The sequence below is a fragment of the Cavia porcellus genome, unplaced genomic scaffold (genome assembly GCF_034190915.1).
Source record: "Cavia porcellus strain 051 isolate PalLab524CR breed Dunkin Hartley unplaced genomic scaffold, mCavPor4.1 scaffold_3, whole genome shotgun sequence".
Classification (NCBI taxonomy): domain Eukaryota; kingdom Metazoa; phylum Chordata; class Mammalia; order Rodentia; family Caviidae; genus Cavia; species Cavia porcellus.
The window spans coordinates 104,640,369-104,663,450 of record NW_026947486.1 but is presented as its reverse complement, the minus strand read 5'-3'; the positions used below and the strand labels follow the sequence as shown (position 1 = coordinate 104,663,450).

General features: G+C 37.5%; 1 protein-coding gene across 4 annotated transcripts in view; it reads left to right on the top strand.

Moving 5' to 3' along the window:
• Fgf13 (fibroblast growth factor 13) overlaps nt 1–2,590 on the top strand; it is a 501,298-nt gene extending 498,708 nt beyond the window's left edge. For all 4 annotated transcript variants that reach the window (XM_013146953.3, XM_013146954.3, XM_063246465.1 and 1 more), the window contains one exon: nt 1,178–2,590. In XM_013146953.3, the coding sequence (XP_013002407.1) occupies nt 1,178–1,314 (137 nt within the window). In that variant the 3' untranslated portion in view covers nt 1,315–2,590. The remainder of the gene's footprint in view (nt 1–1,177) is intronic.
• The last annotated feature ends 20,492 nt before the right edge of the window (nt 2,591–23,082 follow it).

Here is a 23,082-nt window from a genome sequence, read left to right as displayed (position 1 = left end):
ATGCAGAAATAGTGTGTGGAAGGAAACACAGATGTTACAATATGTCCACACTTGACTCTGTTTTGGAAAGTCTCTTGGGCCCACTCTAAGATCCCGACAATAGGGTCCCAAGAATTTTGACTACTAATTACTACTACTAGATGAAAAGAAAATCAGAAAGGCAAAAGACAGGAATAAACTATGGAAGATAGAGATATGTGAAGTGCTGAGAAGGGAAAGAAAATCCAGCAAAGTACAGGAGGCCTTCACAAAGGTTACCCAGCCTGTAGTTAGTAGAGAAGTTTAAAATAAGAGCAGAATGTCTCCCCTCTATCAAAATCAGCAGAGCACTGTGTTCTACACCTCAGTTTCTGGAGACAGACCACCTGAGTTTGAGTCCTAGCTTTCTTAGCTGAATAGTAGCTTTTATTAAATGAATAGTCTTGAAAACATTATTCACTTGTGTGTGCCTGAAGTTCATCTATAAAGTATGAATAAGATTGTCTTCTTATTCTTACCTAGATTAAATAAGGCAACACAAATGGAGAATCCATAACAGTGTCTACCTTCTTATTAGCGCTTCCTGAGTAAGCCAGTACTGTTATTTACAGTCTAACAATAATTGTTACTATTTACTAAGGAATATGGTAACATGGAGACTCTTGGAGAGTTTTAAAGTATTACAGAAATCACCGTTTTAAATATTTTAACTTTAAAGCTCACACAGTATGCTGAAGATCATGTTTAAATTTCTAAGAGCTTTATTAAATACATTTTTCATTAATCCTGTCATATATAACTATAAGGGATTAATGCCATTAAAATTCTTCATATATTAGCCTGTACCAAGACTAGATTTTAATTAATTTGATCTCAGCCACTCTGAGTACTTGAAAGCAGTACTTTTCATGATTGACCAGAGGCAGAGAAGCCTAGGAACCAGAAAAGTTGAGGACCAGTGTGATATATTCTTATTTTTTTCTTTCTTAGTTAATCTTTTATTGACAAAATTTGTTTGCATTTTTCGTGCACAATGTATTATATAATGTGTATATAATGATGAATGACAAACTTGAAGTAATTAGCATATGCATTGCCTTGCCTTCTTACTGTTTGGGGTCACTGCACTTGAAATGTATTCTTTTAGCAGTTTGTAACCCACTGGGAGGCCTTCATACTGTCTGTATGTGCTTTTCAGTGGCCATGTACAAGGAGCCGTCACTGCACGATCTCACGGAGTTCTCCCGATCCGGAAGTGGGACCCCGACCAAGAGCAGAAGTGTCTCCGGCGTGCTGAACGGGGGCAAATCCATGAGCCACAATGAATCAACGTAGCCAGTGAGGGCAAAACAAGGGCTCTGTAACAGAACCTTACCTCCAGGTGCTGTTGAATTCTTCTAGCAGTCCTTCAGCCAAAAGTTCAAATTTGTCAGTGAGGAGTATCAAACAAATCAGGCAGAGTTCATTCTTCAGTCTGCCAACAGAACCTGTTCTTGTCCATACTAAAGCCCCATAATTTCGATCAAGCTTGTGCAAAAGAATGCCAAGCATTATCATTGAACTCAATCTGGGAGAAGGACTGCCAAATTTTCTCATGATCTCACCTATATTTTGGGGATGATTAACCAAAAATAGTTCACAGCACTCACGCTGATCAAAATTTGCTCTCTAACCAAGAAAATTTAAAAGACCATAATTGTTATTTAAAAACAAGAAAAAAAGAAACTAAACTAAATTAACTGCTTAAATGTTTTGTAGGGGCAAACACAATTATGTGAACTGTGTTGTTTTCTTGGCTTAATGTTTTCTATCTAGGCTTGATTCAGATGTACTCTTTCCTTTCATATAGTGCAACTTTATCATTTCTGAAATTCAATGGTTCTATTGACTCTGTGTCACTTAATCCAAATCAACCAAATTCAGGGTTGAATCTGAATTGGCATCTCAGGCTCAAGGTAACAGTGTTCTTGTGATTTTTCCTTTTTGTTTTTTTTTTAGATCTGTAGTATTCTGGTCGAGTTTTTGTGCTGTACTTTGTGCATAGAAATTGAGTTATATTGTCAACCCCCATCAGTAAAGATAATTTAACAAAAGATTATCTGCCAGTGTAGATTTCTCTTAATTCCATTTGTGTATCATGTTAAACTATTGTTGTGGCTTCTTGTATAAAAAGACAGGAACTGTGGAACTGTGATGTTGTCTTTTGTGTTGTTAAAATAAGAAATGTGTTATCTGTACATGTATGAGTCCTCCTGTCATTGTACTTGGCACGTGAATATTGTGTACAAGGAAATGTAAAGACTGGTTACCCCTAAACATCATATATTATACTTGCTACTGGAAAAGTGTTTAAGACTTAGCTAGGTTTCCATTTAGATCTTCATATCTGTTGCATGGAAGAAAGTTGGAATCTTGGCATAGAGTTGCATGATATGTAAGATTTTGTGCATTAATAATTGTTAAAATCTGTGTTCCAAAAGTGAACATAGCATGTACAGGCAGTTTTCTGTCCTGTGCACAAAAATTTAAAAAAAAAGTTGTTTAATATTTGTTGTTGTATACCCAAATACGCACCGAATAAACTCTTTATATTCATTCAAAGAAAACATAATTTTCACTGTGCATTTCATTGAGTATCCATTATATGCCACTAACTTTGTTAGAAGCTAGGTTAAACACTGAATTATGTATATAAGGCACTGCCCTCAGATAATCTTCAGTCTAGACATTCATATTAATATGAACACTTCTTAAAATATTTATTTGACCAAAGCTTCAGATTGGTAGTGAGGGATTCTCATTCCCATTCAGTGACAAAGTTGTACAAAAGGTATCTATGCCCTAGTATTCTCTCTACTGCTTGCAATGTCATTTATCCTCTTTGTTACTTATTCCTTTCCTTTGTAGATGGGACATACAGGATCAAATATCTAAAGTCCTTTCTACCTCTCAGAGCTGAAGGAAAATATATACATTCAGTACTATAAATGTCTTCTCTCTAGCTCCCCAAAGCTGTCTCTGCCTGATAGTAAATGCATTAGTAGTAATCAGTAACCGAAGGGAAGTGTGGTGGAATGATAAATCATAACTGGTGCTGTTCAGGGTATATGCAAAATAGTTACCATAGGCAGAGCAATCTGCTTTTTTGCAAGGATAGGAAACTGCGTGTCCTGAAGATGTTTGGGTCAAATGCAGCACAGGCTGTAAACCCAGCCCAGCTTAGCTTGGTCACTCTGTGATTCCTTCTTCAGTGCCATCGTCATTCTGCCTTAGATCTAAAGCTTTAGATGAGATGTACGCCTTATGCCTTAGATCTGGGAACATTTTAAGAGTGGTTTGTTTTGTTTCTTTTTGAGATGAGGTCTAGCTGTGTAGTTCAGGATAGCCTTCAACATACAATGTAGCCCAGGGTGGCCTCAAACTCACAAGCTTTTTGCCTCAGGCTCCTGAGTGCTGGGATTACAGGTGTGTGTTGCTGTGCCTGGCATACTTTTAATAGTTTTAACTTACTTTACATAATGATAAATCTCACTAAACCTCCTTCCCTATTAAATCATACTAATTTTCAATCAGTGAAGAGAAGTAGTATGTTGTCTTCCTCTTTCTCCTAGAACTTTGGAGTTTGGTTATTGACTAATTTGTTACTGATCTTTGTTTTTTTCATTGTTCAGGAATACTGTAGGTTGGATCATAATTTATAAAATAAGCACTTTGGTGTACTTAGGTGTCATGTTTTGTGTCTGGATATCCCCCCAAAGTCTCACACAGTCATAGGTGGGGTTTTTTCAGAGGTGGATGAATCTAGAATGTGTGACTGATTCATGGTGCAATGCTAGGATTAGGGGTACTGGGATTAAGGGTAGAGTATAAAAGGGACAGAAAAAAGCTGCTGAGTTTCCTTTATTTGCTACCATCTGTCCATCATAAACTGTTTCTCCGCAGTGCTTGTCTGCCATACCATCTAAGTTGGAGCCAGCTGATTATGAACTGAAACCTCTACAAACTGTTAGCCAAGTAAACCTTTTCTCCCTTAACTTTAGCCATCAGATATTTTGTCTCAGCGACAAGAAAAGTAACTAAGACATTAGGGAACCTGATATAAATAGGAAAGAATCAGAATTTCCAGTTAGAATAGTTTACTCCTAGCATTCTTCTTAGCTGCCTCAAGTTGTTTTTTAACAGAAGGTCGTGTTGAAGTAAATCAATATGGAAATAGAGTTCCAAAAGAAACCTCTGCAAGTACTGATACTTCTTTCACACACTGTAATCACACATATACATGCACACTTCAGTTACATGCCTCGTAGCAATAAATATGTCTTACCACATCCTTGATAAAAGAAAACAAGATTTTGTAGTCAAATATTTTTGGAAAAGACTCCAAAGGCACTGTTGATTCTTAGCTGTTTGCACACATAAGGATCACCTGGAAGATTTACAAGACACAGACTGAATAGATCTGGGGCCTACCAAAGACTGCGTTTCTAACAAGTTTCCAGGTCATACTGGAGAGCCATGCTTTGGGAAACATTGGCACATGTGGTCCCTCCCTCAGACTTAGCATTATTACATGACATTCTAAGAAGCCCATCATAAGGTGCTCTGCTTAGTGAGAAATGCTGAGATCCTAAATTTGCGTTACAAATTCATGTTTTCAGGAAGTACTAACACTGCAGCAGAGGGGTGACCCTCAATGATTTTATAGGACCTGAATGACCCACGGTGTTTTGTGTATTCTTGTGGTTTTATGCCATGGGAAGCTCCTGAATCAGATTCCTACCACAGGTTGAAAATCTCTCTTTTGTAGCCCAGCACTTGATCTCATGTCACCACTATCTGAATGTATGTTGTGTGGCCAAATTACAAGGTAAAAGTTAATTTAAGAATTAACACAGTAAAAGACATACTACCATTTATCTCCACTCAAAATGCTCCCCCTTTTGAACACAATTTATGACCTGTCCCCTTTCTGACCTGGGCTGGTTCATCCCTTCTTAGGGAACTTGGTGGTCCCTTGCTCCTAGGAGATCACCGTGTTGATGCCCAGCTTAATGCAGACACCCAATCAGCATAGCAGACTGCAGCCCAGTGCTCCAGGACTCAAGTGATCCTCCCACCTCAGCCTCCCAAGTGTCTGGGACTACAGGTGCCCGCCACCACATCCAGCTGAACATGCTTTATGAAGCAGTGTTGGAAGACCTCTTTCATGAGCATCTTCATGAGGTATAATTAAAAGTATGGTGACTGCTGCTGCTGAGTGTCATCCATTGGAAAGGCAAGTTCCTAAAAACATTAAGGTTGCTCACTACATTATTCACCAGATCTGGCTGCAAGCTACATCTGGATATCCCTCAAAGTCAAAATTACCATGAAAGTAAACATACCAGTTCAATGAAAATAAACATATCAGATCAATGCGAAACATCAAAGCATCTGTGATAACACAACAAACGACAATGACAGGACGATTTCCAGAACTGCTTCAGAAAGAGGTAAGAATGATGAGATAAATGGTTCAAAGTGAGGAAGATTTTGAGGATTAATGACAATGTGTTCTTTACTGCAACATATATATATATTTTTTTTTTTAGTTAAACATCAACCTTAGTTTTTCTCATATGTCAATCCTTAATTGTATTTAGTCTAGGGTAAAGTATGGAAAAAGAAACCACTTTCCTCAAGCTATTTGCAGTTATTTGAATGTAAAACAGTCTGTATCTCCCCATGTTGTACCTGGTGAGGAACCATGCTGATTGTTATAGATTCCTTAAAGGATTGAGAAGAAAAGTGATCTCTGGCACTCCCAACTCCCTCACCAACACACAGACGCAGTCTTAAGCCAGTCAAGCAAATTGAAGAGTTTTTCAGAGATGAACTACAAATTTGCAACTTTTCCAAATGTTCTTGTTCTAAGTGAATGCAGGGAATGATGAATACCTGATAGCATTATCTCTTCCATCTACGCTAGCTGATATGACCGTTGTGTGGATAAGGGGTGGTGGATCTGAAATGATAATAATTTTGGTAAATTTCTCCTAAATGTACCTTACAAGCCTCATTAGCTGAAATACATCATTCGTACATCAAATTGAAGTGTGTCCTCTTCGGAAGGATCTTAGTCATTTCCTCATTGCTGAGACAAAATATCAAACACAAGCAATTTAAAGGAGAAGTTTACTTTGTTTCATAGTTTAGTTCATGGTTTGCTTGCTCCAGGACAGTAAGGGGATGGTGCAAGAGTTGGGAAAGGGAAGGCTGCTCTGGTATTGCAGCAAGCAAGCAGAGAGAGAAGAGAAAAAAGCCTCTTCTAGGTCATCCCCAGGTGACCTGCTCCTAACCAGGACACAAGACCTAACAACAAGCCAGCTATAGCAATCCAGTAATCTAATCGTCTTCTACAAAAGCCCCTAAGCATAGAAGGCTTGGGAGACATTCCAGGTCCAAACCATAACAGAAATCATCTTAGATATCCACAGTCTCATCAACACAACCTACACATTTGCTATGATGATTTCAAAATTCTTTTATACTTTAGTTAAAGCAACTTACATATTTTAGGTATTATTTATAGCAGTATCGCTTTCCAGTACTAAAATCTATACAGAGATACGGGATTGTCATTATATATGATTATCTCCAATTACAAAAATGGTAAACTGTAACTAAAGTAGACCACTGATGCCTAAATTCCTGGTCATACTTACAATGAGAACTTGTCATACCTTTCATTGCTCTATATCCAAAATGTGGGAACATTGTTTATCTTGATGCATTCATTTACATCTCCTGGAATAAAAACACCTTGATACATACTAGCTTTTTCTGTTACCACAGTCATGCCCTTTCTCCTATAATGATCAATGAGGCTAAACGCTATAGTACAATTAAAGTCATCATATTACAGTGATGCATACATACCCATGTTTTAACTGCAGAACTTACAATAGCTGTATTTAGGAAGTAGCCTAATGTCCATCAAGGCGTGATGAATGGATAAAGAAAATGTTCTTATACACAATGGAGTACTATTCTACCATAAAGAAGGATAAATTTAAGTCATCTCTAGGAAATAAATGCACCATGAAACCTTAATTTTAAGTAAAATAAATCAGACATGTAAGCTTAAATAGCACATGGTTTCTATTATATGAGAAACCCAAAATATAAATAAAAGAGCAAGATAAAAGACAGATAATAAAAAACAGGGAGATAAAACATTTGCAAAATGGAAGGAGATCAAGAGATGAGGGTTGGAAAAAGACAAAGGATGGGAGTGGAGGGAAGGGAAATTAAAAATTAAGTTGTGTTATGAACATTTATAGCTCCCCACAATGAATGTAATCATTCTGACCCGCAAATATATATTTATTTATATTTATTTTTAGTTCACTCAAAAAGATATCTTCTAATCCTGGGAGGCTTTTTAACAAGGATGGGGTGGTAAGAGATGGAAGAAAAGGGAAAGAGAAAGGAGAAGGAGGAAAGAAAAGTTCTCAACTCAAGTGAAACAGCATTTGGGAATGATTCTTTTATGAACTATCACATCCTCGGTATTTTTAATCTCTGAACATTGTGTCATTATTGCGAAGGTTGGTTTCAATTTGTTATACAGAGAACAACCTGTAAGTGTGCCAAATCAATCAGCCCTTTTGCTAATAGGCATGAGTACAGTGTGCCATATTTCTCATCACATTTACCCGTAATGAAGAATGAAGACAAGTATATGGCTTCATTTGGGGAATGTTACAATTACTATGGGGATATTTTATTTTTATTAAGAGACAAGCCATCATGTATCTTACTACACTGCACAAGCTGTCCTCCGACTCCTGAGCTCAAACCATCCTCCTGTCTCAACCGTGTAAGTGCAGAGATAGCATGAATGTGCTATTGTGCTTGGTTTTCTATGTTGGCATTCTTAACGAGGTTTTTAAACAGCTGTTATTGTTTCATCAGGTACAAAGTCTTTCTAAGACATACAACAGGATGACTTCCAATTTTAAAATTTTAACTAATTAACAAATATCTATCCAAGTTATCCTTTTTATTAGTTTTTGTTTCAAACCCTTCCTCCTATCTGTCACAGGAACACTTTGCACAACACAACACGAGACACATACGCACACACACAAGTAATGGGCACACAAACCAATGTGCTTCCCAAAGGAATGAGGCATGCTCTGCTCCTGTGGGAGGATGACTACTCCTCTATTCGGTAGAGTGACTACAACAACCAGTTTAGCAATCCAGGGTTCTCTGGATTTGAATGTTGTTCTGACAGCTATGACAATCCTACCCACTATGAAGCACTGTCCAGGTTTGCCCCCAACATGGTAGCATGGAGGCACGCATTTTGTGCTCTAAATAATTGCTTTCACTCTTAAAATTTTGTTTTCAAAGCTGTTTACAGTTAACAATTAGAGTAAAAGAAATGTATGGGGCGATGATTGAGAAAACACTCAGCTTTGATTCAATCACTCAGCTTGCTGGTGCTGTGGATATTTATTACCTTATAAACAATCGATGCGCCACAGCATGTTACTGAGGCCTGGATAAAGCACTCACACCAAGATAAATTGGCTCAGACTGAGTCAGTGTTCTACACAATTAGAGCAGGGACATTTTGTTTCCTTACGAGATTAGCAAGAAGTGGAGCCCCAATTGAAAGTAACCATGTGGTTTTCTATTCTTCATATTTGTATAGTTCTCTGTCACTAATACCCTTCTACAAACTGGATCTTTGCAAACCAAGCATTATTTACTTATTCAAAAATTTCAAAACCAGAGTGAACTAGTTCTCAAAGTTTGGTTACTCTAGTTCTCCCTTTAACGTAAAACTGTTGAACAAAACACCTTTTGCAATGTTTAACAGAGCTTAAGAACATATCAAAATGCATGATTATCGTCTTCACCAGCATATTATTTTCAAGATACAAAACTTCATTTTCTCTGTGAGAGAGAGGTGGGAGGAGTGTGTTATGGAGCAGGGAACTAAATAAATTTTATTTCCTGTTAACTAATGAGGTCTTTGCTAAAGAGAGCATTACAGTTCCCTAAAGATACATTAATTATAATATCATGCGGTTAAACAGAAACCAAATACACACAGATTTTATTTTTTGTAAACTTTTAGTCTACGGTAGTCAGCTTCAGAAGCATAAGATGATAAATGCTGTAAAAATCATGATAGTTGGCATTTACAATGCACAAAGATCAAATATGTGGGTTGGATATGGTCGAACAGAGATATGTAGGAGCCAATTTTTGGTTAAGATGTTAATGGGGTTTCTGAAGGTGAGAATTAATTTTTTAAGCATAGCACAAAATGGTGAGGAAATTAAAGTAGACCAGCAGAAAAATCAATTTAATAACCAAAAAGTCAGTAATAAAGAAGAGGGACAAAAAGATTTGAGACACACAAAAAACAAATAGCAGAATGTCTATTTGTCTGTTGCACCATACTAGTAACAATGTCAAAAAAGTAATTTGGCTATCCTAGTACTGAACATATATCCAATAAAAATGTGATTAGTGTCTCTAAAAGATACCTGTACAGTCTTGATTATTACAACACTCTTATAATAGCTGTGATACAGATTCACCAAAATGTCTATCATTGGGTGAATGGATAAAGAAAAAAGTGTACATATATACAACAGAATATCATTCGGTCATAGACATAGAAAAGAATGAATTTCTGACACTTGTGACAATACATAAGTAATGGGAATATTATGTTAACAAGCAATTCAGATATAGAAAGTCTACTACATATTCACAATTGTATGTGGAAGAAAATAAATTTTGAGTTCACAGAACTAGAGATTGGGATAATTATTGTTAGATGCTAGAAAGTGGAAGAAAAGGGATAAAAAGGAGGGTTAGAAACCAGGTCAAAACACAGATAGGAAGAACAAGTTCTGCTCTAGGGTACTGTGACCATAGTTAACAAAATTTATTACATATTTGATAAGCAACAAAATTAGTTTCAAGTTTCCAATATAAATAAATGATCAACATTTAAAGAGATGGAAATCATAATTATATTCTTATCATTATATATAATCAATTATGACCTTGTACCTCACAAACATGTAAAATTAGGTGTCAAGTATTCCAAAAGTGAATGGTGATACTAAATGATACTAAATTGACAGGCAGCAAAATAAAATATAGGTAAGTTGCAGTCATAAGACTCAGAGAGATTTTCATCCAACTGCCAGAGTTCATCATTGAAACAGCAACAGAAAACAGGAGTTTTGCTCATCATCTGCTTTTGAGATTAAGAAGGATGAACTGTCCAGGTGGAGAAATGAGACTGAGTAGAAGTGCCTGTGTCTCTCATTTGCCCCTGTGCTAGCTATGGGAGTGGGGGATGGGGTGGTGGCCAGCACATCCCTCACCCTTGCTCCCCTTTACTCTACTCACACACCGTTGGACTGGGAAAGTGGTTTCAGTGTCCTGCCTTCCAATCTAGCGGTCTCCTCTTTGGCTCTGAGGTTCCCTTTTTTGTTCCAACATGAGTGCATCCAGACAGGCAGTGTAGGACCCCTCCACCACTCCTGGCACTTGAGTTGATACTGTTACCTTTTTTTTTTTTTTTTTTTTTTAGTACAGAGAGGGCACCCAGGTAGCTAAATCAGAAAAGGAGGACACTAGGCCACTTATTTGCATAACCTGCCTCCACAGAAAACCTTCCAGAAGATTCTTGATTTCAGTACTCACCTCACTGAAACAAGCCTGTGAGGGGCTACATAAGAAGCACATTCCAGGTACCCCCAGGATTTAGTCAAGGAGGGCTCCCTCTCGGGTACTATCCCCATCGCCATATTTCAACACATCACTGTTAAAATGAAGTTACATTAGTGTTCCTTAAAAAATTCAAAAAAAAATCATGGAAATAAATGAGAGTTTCAGTTTGGGACATTAGAAAAGTTCTGAGACAGAAAAAAAGTTTCAGGGACAGGAAAGTACTGTGGTGACTATTGTGCCACCATAGAAATATATTACACATTTTAATGACACTAACCTGTACAATTCAAAATGGGTTAAGGTGATAATTTCAGATTTTTTTTTTCTGCAATAAAAAATAAAATAATTAAAATTTCTAATTCAAAACAGAGGTAAGCAGAATGGAGAAAACTCAAATTATAACCCATCTATAAAAGAACATGCTTCAGAACATGTGATAGAGATGAAGCAATAATAAAATACAGTACCATGCAAAAAGTAGTCATAATGGAGGAGGAACTATACGAATGTTGGAAAAAGTTGTTTTAAGACAAACACTGAGAGTACAACAAAGGCAAATTCTTTAGTGATAAATGAGTAAATCCATCCCGAAGACATAAAACTTATCAATAGAATCCCCAAATCTATGACACAAAATCAGACCGTATCATTTAATAGTGTCATGTCATTATACTGTCACTGGCAAAAATATACAGCACCCACAACATAAAGGAAGAGAGCTTTATTTTGGACAGTTTGGACTATGGACAGTTTCTAGTCCATAGTCTGCTGGCCTCAAAGGAGGAACAGGATGGCTGATAGGCAAGGCAGAGGAAAGATTGTCCATCCCATGTGTTATTGTTTATGTCTACGTGTCCTCCAAAAGTCTAATGAAGTCATAGAGTTTTTACAGAAGTGGCTTAATCTAGTGTGTGTGGTTGATTCATAGTACAATGCTGGGATTAATAATACTGGGATTAAAGTTCAGTGGTTGCTGGATCAGTCTGCTGATTGAATTAGCTCTGCCCTTATCTGAGTAGACTGGATACAATATAAGGGACAAAAAAGAGACTTGTCTCCTACTCTCTTGTTCATTTTGCTGTCTTCTTCCACCAAGAACTATTGTCCCTCTGCCATGTGGCAACCTGCCTCAGAGCCAACTGTGAGCTAAATAAACCTTTTCCCATTTTCTTTGGGTATCAGGTATTCTGTGTCAGCAATGAGAGAAAAGTAACTAAAACTAAAACTAAAAGCTTTTATTTTTAAAACTAAAACTAAAACCAAACAGAATTTGGTACCAGGAATGGTTTTTTGGTGTGACATTACATGACCACGTGGCTCAAGAGCCTTTGAAACTGAATTGTGGGAAAGGGAAGAGTTGAAATGTTCTGAGATGCCAGCTGAAAAAGCAGAACTGGACCTGAAAGTGTACTGTATGGGAGATTCTGGTCAGAAATCCAAAGACCAGAAAGCCAGTAAGGACCAGGCTCGGTTTTCTCCTGGGAAGAAGAATTGCATTAGCTGCTGGACTCCATATGATGTGTGTTATAACTTGGAAGAGAGTTTATCGGCACTGCTTATCTCCAGAGACTGAAATTAAGGATGGCGACTAATTAATTTTGTAGAAGAAATTTCAAGGCGTTTGAATGTTGAGGCAATGGTATGACTACTGTTGGAGGCTTTTAGACAGATTTATGTTAAGAATCAAGAACAAAAAGCCCAAAGGAATGGCTTAAAATATTGTGAGTTTGACAAGAAAGGACTCAACCCTGTTCAGCCTCAAAATTGCAAAAATGTAAGAATTTGCTTTGAGAAGAACACTACAGAGCACCAATGTTCCAGAATAGTGCCAACATAGAGAATAATTGGACTCAGAGTGCTCAGTGATCCAGGGAATTGATCCCTACAGCCAAGACAGAAGGAAGCATTGCTACTACTGCTTCTAGTAACAGATCTTGGCATTTTCCATTATGCATGTTTTAGGTGCATGCATTATGGAAGAGCTGTGGAATCAGACCGTCTTCCACCTAGATTTCAGAAGGCCTTGGAAGCCAGGCAGTGTGCTCCTGAGAAGACAGTATGGGAAACAGAGAGTTTGAAACATGTGGCACAGTGGAGACCCCAGAAGTTTGGAGAAGTCAGAAATGAGGATTGTTTGAAGAAATATCTAAGGAGGGAGAGGAGTAGGCCCAAGAAAGAGGCCATGGGGGCTATAACCCCTGGAAATGCCTTAGGCGGCAGAGCCACCCAAATCCTTTGGAGTTCATATTTTGCCAGATTGCCTTGGATGCTGCACATGAAACTACAGGACTTAATATTTATCCTGAATTTTGGGCTTGCTTTGATCCTATTTCTTTGTATCACTTGTTTATAAATTTTGGAATAGAAATGTCTGTCTTGTGACATTGAATGTTAGAAGTATTTAACTTTGTTTTCATTTGTATAGGGGATCACAGCCAAGAGTTTGCCTTAAAACTCAGAATTTTGACTTGAGCTTTTCAACAATGCCTAAACTGATAGAACTTTGGCAATTCTTGGAGATGGACTAAATACCTTTTGCATAAAGGCATGAACATAAGTCTTTCAGGGGGCCAGGTGCAGAATGTTATGGTTTGTGTCTGCATGTCTCCCCAAAGCCTATGTGATCATTCAGTATTTTTAGAGGGGGCTGAATCTAGCATGTGTGATTGATTCATAGTGTAATGCTGGGATTAAGGATGCTGAGTTTAAGGTTGGATGATGGCTGGATTAATCCACTGTCTATATTGACACTGCCCTAAATCACGTAGACTGAATACAATATAAGGGACAAAAAGTGACTTGTCTGCCACTCTTTTGTTGCTTTCATTGTCTTCTTCCACTATGAACTTTTTTTCCTCTGCCATGTGAGAGTCTGCCTCAGAGACAACTTATTATGGACTGTAACCTCTACAAACTATGAGCTAAGTGTTGTAACCCACCCAAAAAAACAAGGCCCCATGATGAAAAATGGGGCAAGATCCCTGAGATGATAAACGGGGCGAGATATCTTTTTTAAAAGAAGCACTTTTATTTTAGCTGGCCCAGCGACACAGTGCTGATGGAATTTGCAAAGATGTGCAATTGAGTCAGAAATTTGACTGATTTTTATAGTTCATTTATGATTAGTTCATTGATCATTAAGTACATAGCGATGAGAAACAGAAACAAGGTGGGCCTTTGTTTCTCTTTTCTTGAGGTCAGATCCACTTCACAGTGGGTGGTTAGCCAATTCATAGTCCTTGGTATGTTAATTCCAAGAACATCTGTCTTTCATAAAGGGAACAATGGTTGACACAGCATCATTTGTCTCTTACAAGGGGAACAAAGGTTGACATAGCACATAGGTTACTGGGGGGGGGCAACGCATACAGAACAGCATAACAATGTGGTCAGTTAGTCTATAACTATGTGGTTGGTGCTTGGTTACTAGGGTAATGAGCTCAGTACAGAATGACAATACAGCTAATAACTATCCTTTTAACTAACTTTTTGCTAAATATCTTTTAATCAATTATTTTAGTTTTTCAGCACCTTAGTATAACATTCCCCACTAAATTTTGTCAATTAACCAAATCATTGGCTCATGGAATTTTCAAGCAGTGTTATTTGTTCATAAACTTGTGTCCTTAAACTGTGAGTTTTATTGTTTGAACCCAATCTTTGACATAATTTACCAATTTGTTTATAATTCAAGGTTCAATTGTTAAACAAGTAAGATTAACAGAGTTCTAGAGGCTGCTGTGATTAGTGTTGCCAACCAGGGAGATAGAGAAAACCGTCATTTATATCAATTCTGTTCAGCTTGTCTGGTTGTTCTCATTCCTGTTTAAAGCTGGCCATACTTTGTCAGATAACCCCAGAATAATTGGCATACAAGCAACAATTTTTTTAAAAAATATTAGATAGTGGCCTTTTTTTAGGAATAGGAGATCTAGACCCCACCAGTCTTGGAAAACCATCTCAACCAGTGAACTTAAAGAATCATCTAATTTGGAGATAGAGTCACTAAGGGCTGCTAAATCTTGGTCAATGAGTGTACTTAAGTGTCTATAATTTTGGTCTCTAACTATTAGGTTGGACACTCTTAAACCTATTGACCTTGTTATCTCAATTTTCAGTAATACAGGTAAAAGTACAGGATTTCTCTTCATTGGACTGGACTCTTTAAGTCAAAGCTAGGAAACAAGTGACTCCTACCATTATCTCCAGAGTACCAATACACTTGGGGAATGATATGGACTAATATGCAAAGCTCAGAGTGCTGGGTGAACAGGTGATGCATGGAACAAGGAGTTATACCAGAAGTACAGGCAAACCAGGCTCCATTGGGAGCAACAATGTGCTGAGTAGCAGGATAAGAAAAATTATAAATCAAGGCTGAAGTGGGAAGATTACAGAGCACAGCCTAAAGGGAAGTGTGCAAGGAGTAGGAGGCAGATTAAACACAGGTTTCTGGGGTATCCTGTATATTGTCCAGTGTGAGCAGGGGCCTCGCATCCCACCAACAAGAGGTGTCATCTGCACAGGAATTTAAAAGTTGTTTTGCCTTAAGCAATGTCCAGAGGCAAGAAGGGGTCTAGAGATGGCGCAGAAATCACAGAGGGCAAAAGGTCTCAGGAGCAGGAAGTCTAGTGGAGGAGAACGGAAGATGGGGTCTCCTGAGTGAGGAAAAGATAATGACCCCCTTTATTTCCTTGTCAAGAAGATATAGATTCATAACCCCAATGTCTACAAAACGTCTCTACGGACAGTGAACACCTATGATCAGAGGCTGGCTGTTGCTTTTGGGGGCAAGATACTAGCCAGTGGACTATAATTTCTTTTGACTATATAGGTCCCTACAAGTCTCTATTAGCAACCAATCAGGCAGCATGGCATGCAGACCCAACAACATTTTTTCTGTCTAATTTTTGCTGGGATGTTATCTAATAGGGCACATAAATCTATCTTAATTTTCCCATAGACAGTAGCATTGGCTACCAATAATTCACCAGTGAAACAGTAATTTTTTTTAAGTTCTAAACAGTGAATTACAAGATATCTCCTTGGGGTCTCCATAAGGAAGAACATCTAAAAACAAGATTATCAGATACATTTGGCAATCTTAAGCTTTAAAGAATCCTTGGAGGGAACAACAGTCCACTTATCTGTAGGTTGATTGCTGTCGGAGGCCGGAACTGGCTTGAAGTGGCAATGATGAATCCAGGCAGGCTTTTTAGTGACTTTGATGGCAGCCGGAGTGCTGTGGACCATGTTGTAGAGGTCTTCTCACCATGGTTTGAGAGACTCATGGTGATGTCTCTTGATGACTAGTGTCTTAGGTTTCACTGCAGGACATTCATCCTCAGGATGGGCAGCAGGCAGAGATTGTTGTTCCCAGAATAACTGGTGGATGGAAGTCAGAGCTAGCTGAAGGGCCTGGAGGAACTTAAAAAGATCTTGATTAGCCAAATCAGCTAGTTTTTTTTTTCCTCAGAAATCTTAGGAATAAGAGGAGGAGGTCTCCCATATTGAACTTCAAAGGGGAAACACCTGCAACATAGGGGGTACATCGCACACGCAAGAGGGCAAAAGGAAGGAGACTCACTCAGTTCTTGCCAGTTTCCAATGCCATCTTAGTTATTAGCATTTTTAAAGTCTGGTTTATCCTTTGTACTTGTCCTGAACTTTAAGGCCAGTAAGCACAATGGAGTTTCCAATCAATCTGCAAAGCTTGGGTTACTTTTTTGAGTTATATGGGCTATAAAACTGGGCCATTTTTGGACCCCATGGATAAAGGGAGGCCAAATTGGGGAAATTGCTATCAGGGCTGACTCAAGACTTAGTAGGAAAAGCTATCTACCCATTACTAATAAACACTCATTCCCTTAAATTCCAGGCTTTCCCATTTTTGTGAACTCCATTTCCCAATGTTTTCCAGGCATAGTCCCACAATAATGAGTGGTTTCCATTTGTTGCAGTTGCTTTGGGTTTACCAACTGGCACTGAGGGCATCTAAGGCTCACAGACTGAGCTTCAATAACAGAGGGATAAAGAAATGATCTCTAAAAAGAGTAGTGAGTTTTGATCCTCCCATGTGAGTGGACTGATGAGCTTGTTGGATGAGTTTTTATCCCAAGGCCTTGGGGAGGTGGACTCAATTATCAGGCAGTTAGTACCAGCCCCCGGAGATATCAGGCTTTGCTTGGAGTTGAGCTGCCAAATGTAAGTCTTTTTGAGTGCAAAAGGGCTCTGGCAGAGTAGGTGGAATCAGTAGCAATGCCAGGGATGTCTCAATCCCCACTGATTTTGTGGCTGCTTTTTGGGCAGTGGCATCTGCTAGATTATTTAATAGGCACCTTTTTGGCATCCAAATGGCAGCTAACAAATCCAAAATTTGGGGAGCATTTTTGATCTTTTGGCCCACTTAAGTCAATAAACCTTATTCCTGAAAAATGTCCCCATGAACATGGGCAGTAGCAAATGCATGTCTTCTATCAGTCTGACAACTTGAGGGCCTTATTGGGGGCAATGAATTCAGCCCATTGGACCTATGTTCCTGGCTCCAAAGTTTATTCCCATAGAATCTGAGAGTCTGTGACAGCAGCTCCGATGACCTGCTTACCTTGATAGATGTGACTGCTTCCATTGGAGAAATATGATGGAACTCAGGTCAGTGGCTCATCTGTCAAGTCTGGTCGAAGCCCCATGAGATGATCAGAGGAGCAAGGAGGGGTCATCATCAGGCAGTAGAGTTGCTGGGTTCACTGTCCCCTTGAAACTATTGGTAGTTGGATCCAGAAGTAATGCCTGATAGTGCATGACTGGGGAGGTAGGCAGCCATTGGTCCAGGGGAGCTTTAATAAGAGTCTCCAGTGAATGAGAGGAGATAATTAAAAGTTTTTGTCCAAATGTCACCTTTTGGGCCACTTTCACCAGGAGGGCCATTAAGGCAATCATTTGCAGGCAAGGCAGCCATCGGGCTGCCACATTATCCCTTGGAAAGATAGGCAACAGGCCTTTGTCATGGTCCTAAACTCTGGGTCAGTATTCCTTTTGCTATCCCTCACTTTTTATCAACATAGAGGGAAAAAGGGTTTTGCAACTTTGACAGAGCCAGAACAGGAGCTTCTGTTAAGGCTAATTTCATTTGCTTAAAAGCCTGGTCTCATGAGTCTGTAAGCTAAAGCAGGCAATATCCTATGGCTCCTAGAACTTTTCATATTTGCTTCTAGTCATAGGGACTGGAATCTGTTGAATGGCTTGCACCAGCTGGGTGGAAAGTCAGTTCTAAGCAAACTCTAATAACTAACTGAGAGGCATTTCCTCAAATCTCTCAAGCCTTTGCAATTTTTGCTTAAAATCAGTGGCCGACAGTTAAAAAGGCATTATTAATGGCCCTTGCATTTTCAGGTGCCACCAGATCTACAGATATACAAATATAATAGGCCTGTAGCAGTCTTTCCAGAAACTAGAACTCATCATCCAATTGTCTCACCTCTGCTACCTTAGACAAATTGGTGAGTTTTCTGGCAGCCCTTAAAGGACTCTGAGAACAACTGGTGATACTGAACAATAGCCTTCTTACCTCTGGTTGTCCAATCGGGGCGGGACAAAGGGAAAAAATGGTTCTGACATTTGGGATCAGAGGACAGGTTTTTATCTGGAATGCATATTGCTTTTTATCCCTCAGCATGAATTTATTTTTTTCTCTTCTACTGTAAACAAAACCTGCAAAATCTGCTGGCAGTTGTCCCAAGTGGGGTGATGAATGGAGAAGACATATTCCAAAAGAGAAATAAGGCCCTGAGTGTTCTTAGAAAAAGGGAGATGCGGAAGAGGAGTCCAGCGATTCTGAACGCTGATGGCTCCTAGTCCGGATGGGACTGAGAATTACAGTCCTTTTTAATTTTTATTTTCATAGGCAAATATATTTTATATATGGTCAACACTAACTTTTTCTCATTATATAAACTTGAGATGATAAAGGGCTCCAGTTTGTCCTCCCCTTTTTGGAATATAATCTCATTTTAATGGAAGCATTTTGCAGTAAATGTTTATTGATCCAATTCTGTCAAATTTTGAACACATTTGTTTTTCTCTGTTTTTTACTTATTACCAGTCAATTACATTTTTTCTAGCTTTTTAGCATTAAAACTTTTAACAAAATCCTTGAAGTGACTTTCTTAGAGGTCTAAAATATATTAAATCATTTTATGATTATTACCACCTTAAAATGTTACACTTTAAATACTGTAACTTTTCAAACTGGCTCAATAACAGTATGACCTGGCTTTATTTGGTAAAGTCAATATGATTTTAAAAACCATAAACACACACACACACACACACACACACACACATATATACATTTTAACCAGAAAGAAAACACTTTTAAAGGCATGCCAAGGGATGTACATAATCAGTTGAGGACTAAAACATTGAGCAAGGTGTGACAAAAGACAAGACCAACATTAAAAACACAAACAAAGGTTTTTCTGTCCACAGTTTGGCAATCTAAAGGGAAATAAATTTTCATTATGACCCTTAAGTCCAATAAGCTGCATGGAACCTGCAAGAGTATTTTAAGAGAAATAAAAGAAACCTGAATATTAGGACTGAGGTAACAGATTTAAACAAACAAATGGCTCCACAATGAAAATATACCAAGCACAAAACCAAATATATAAAAAATCCCAAATCACAAATGGGCTAGAAGCCCTTTCCTGGAGGGCATCCCGCTCTGGTGCAGAAGGAGTCAGCCAAGCTCATCTGCAACTTCAAATATGAGCACTCAAATTACAAAGAACAAAAAGACCCAAATACTTAACAGATGGTTCAAGCCAATCGATCCGTGAAAAAATGTGACGAGGGGTCCCCATGTAATCCTGGATGAGCCCCCAAATGTTGTAACAAGGCCCCATGATGAAAAATGGGGCAAAGCCCCAAGATGATAAACAGGGGAAGATGTCTTTTTTAAAAGAAGTGCTTTTATTTTAGTTGGCCCAGCAACACAGTGCTGATGGAATTTGCAAAGCTGTGCAACTGAGTTAGAATTTTGACTGATTTTTATAGTTCATTTATGATTAGCTCATTGATCATTAAGTACATAGCGATGAGAAATAGAAACAAGGTGGGCCTTTGTTTCTCTTTTCTTGAGGTCAGATCCACTTCACAGTGGGTGGTTAGCCAATTCATAGCCCTTGGTATGTTAATTCCAAGAACATCTGTCTCTCATAAAGGGAACAATGGTTGACACAGCATCATTTGTCTCTTACAAGGGGAACAAAGGTTGACATAGCACACAGGTTACTTGGGGGGGGGCAACGCATACAGAACAGCATAACAATGTGGTCAGTTAGTCTATAACTATGTGGTTGGTGCTTGGTTACTAGGGTAATGAGCTCAGTACAGAATGACAATACTGCTAATAACTATCCTTTTAACTAACTATTTTTGCTAATTATCTTTTAATCAATTATTTTAATTTTTAGCATTTTAGTATAACACTAAGGAAACTCTTTCCTCTTTTCTTTGTCTATCAGGTGTTTGTCTCAGGTATGAGTGCAAAGAAACTTAGACCCAATGTAAGGAAGCTAACCATAAACCTATCCTTAAGCTAAGAGATCACAGAGGAATTTGGTACAAGAATAAGCCTTCCAGCTCACACTGCCAGTGATCACTTCCAACCAGGCCCAATCTGCCAACACCAGTTTCTGCTACTGAACTAATCAGTGGATGAATACATGGATGACTACGAGATCCTCATGATCCAATCACCTTCCACACACATAAGAATGTTGGGAAATCTTTTTGATCTACTGTAACAATTGGTAAAAATGTAAAAATCCTAAAAAAAGTTCTAGCACACTAAATCCCAGAACAAAGAATTAGATCCACCATGAAAAAATAGGATTATTCCATGAATTTAAAATCATTCAATATGTAAAATTTTAAGACATACTATATTAATTAATTCAATAACAAAAAAAATCATCTTCACACATGCAGAAAATCATTTAGCAATAGCAACACCAAGACAGTGCTAGTGGTGCACATTATGATCTCAGGTACTCAGGAGGCTGAGACAAGAATATCACAATTTTAAGGCCACTTTTGGCAACTAGGGAGAATCTGTCTCAAAATAGAAATTCCTAGCACTCAGTGCTGTGGTGTCCCTGGGTTCAATCCCTAGTTATGAAAAAACAAACAAAAAACCCAACCAAGCAAATAACCATAAAATGGCACTGCCTCAACTTGATAAAGAACATCATGAAACCCTACAATTCCTATTGCAATTACCAGTTAAAAAATGAAAATTAACAGCTAAGATTAGGAACAAGAAGATATTGTATATCCTATTTCTTTTTAAATTATTGCTAGAGTTTCTAAATACTGCAGTTAGACAGGAAAAAATAGTGGAAATAATCTCATTGGAACAGAAGGAGAAAGAGTACCCTTATTTCCGAGTGACATGATCTAATACAGAGAAAATTATAAGGAATTTACGGGGGAAAGCCTATTTAATAACTGAGTTCAGTAATTCTACATGTTATAAAATTGATATACAAAATTAATTGCATTTCTATACCCTATAAATGAACATATCAAAATGAAATTAAGAAATCAATTCCATTAGCAACATCAACAAAAAGAGTAGAATATAAACAGATCAAAGAAATCCAAGTATTGTACACTGGAAAATATAAATCACTGTTGAAAGAAAGGTAAAACACAAATAAAAAAGAGATTGCATGAGTATAGAATACCTTGTGTTATTAAAATTGCTATATTATCGGTATTAGTTGGAGCTTTTAAGACAAAAAGAACCAATAGAGTAAGTGGTCAGAGAAATAGTATAGGGAGAAAAAAAGGGTTTATTTATGAAGTCATTCCTTTATTTCACAGAGTTAGCTTATATGATTGTGGGGGACAACAAATCCAAAATCTTTAGTGCAGGTGGACAGTATGGCAGATTAAAATCTCAACCAGAATTTAGTGCTTAGTATTAAGACAGGAATTATTTTTTCCCAGGAAATCTGTTTTTACTTTTAAGTCCTATCTACATATTCCAGAAGGATGAGTCACAACTGTCATAGGTAGTCTCCTTTAAAATCAACTCCTGGATATTAGCCATATCTTTAAAATACCTTTGTAGAAACACTGATATTAGCGCTCAATTAAATGTCAGTATTAATATTTTACCCCACAAAGCTAATAATCACATTGTCCAAAATGGATCAACAGATTCATTACAATTCTTATAAAAATCTCACAGTTTTTGTTTTGAAATTTAAAAGCTTACCCTGAAATTCATTGAGAAAAGCAAAACACTATAATAGTGAAAACAATAAAAAATGATTAACAAATCTGGGATAATCAAGATGGCATGATATTGTTATAATAATAGAGATCAATACAATGAAATTGAGAATGTAAAAATAAACACATTTATTTTCTATTGACTTTTGTGAAGAGTAGCAATGTAGTTCAAAGAGAGAAAAAATTTTTCACAAAATATTCTGGGGAACTGGATATTGAGACAGACACACAAAATAAAATTGAATGAGGTGCTCACACCACAGAAATTAAATTATATATGAGACCATTTATGTTTACATCTAAACAAAAAGTTTTTAAAAAGTGTTAGAAGAAAACAGTTGCACATCTTTATGCGTCTAAATTTGGAAGAACCTTCTTAAACAGGACACCAAACACATGAACAACAGAAGTAATACTAGACAAAATTGACCTTATTAAAAATTTAATAGTTTGTTTAGTGAAATAAATCAGGCATATAAGATGAAATATAACATGGCTTTTCTTATATGAGAAGCCCAAAGTGTAAACAAAGAGCAAATTAAAAGCTAGAAAGTAGGAAGTAGGAGGTTAGCCCTTTCTAAGATAGAAAGAGGCTCTATAGATTGGGGGAGGGGAAGGGATATAGGTGAAAAAGGAATTGAGATATGTTATATACATGCACCAACCTCCCACATGAATTTAATCATTAGGTATTCCAAACACGTACTAATAAAAATTAAAGTTTATATAAATGAAATGAAAAGAAAATCTACAGAATGAGAGGAAATGTTTGTAAATCATACATACATATGCTAAGGAATTTGTATCCAGAATGTATAAATAACACAATACAACAATAAAAAGCCAATAACCCATGAAAATGTACTCAAAAGTTTGCAACAAATATTGTTCCAAAGACTATAGAAAATTAACCAATAAACATATCAGAAGAATTTTTAAAAACATTAATCATTTGGTAAAGCAAATTATAATCATGGGATTACAATAAATAGTTGATAAAAATCACTAGAAATAAGAGAATAGAATGTATTGGTGAGCACAGTGTGAAGA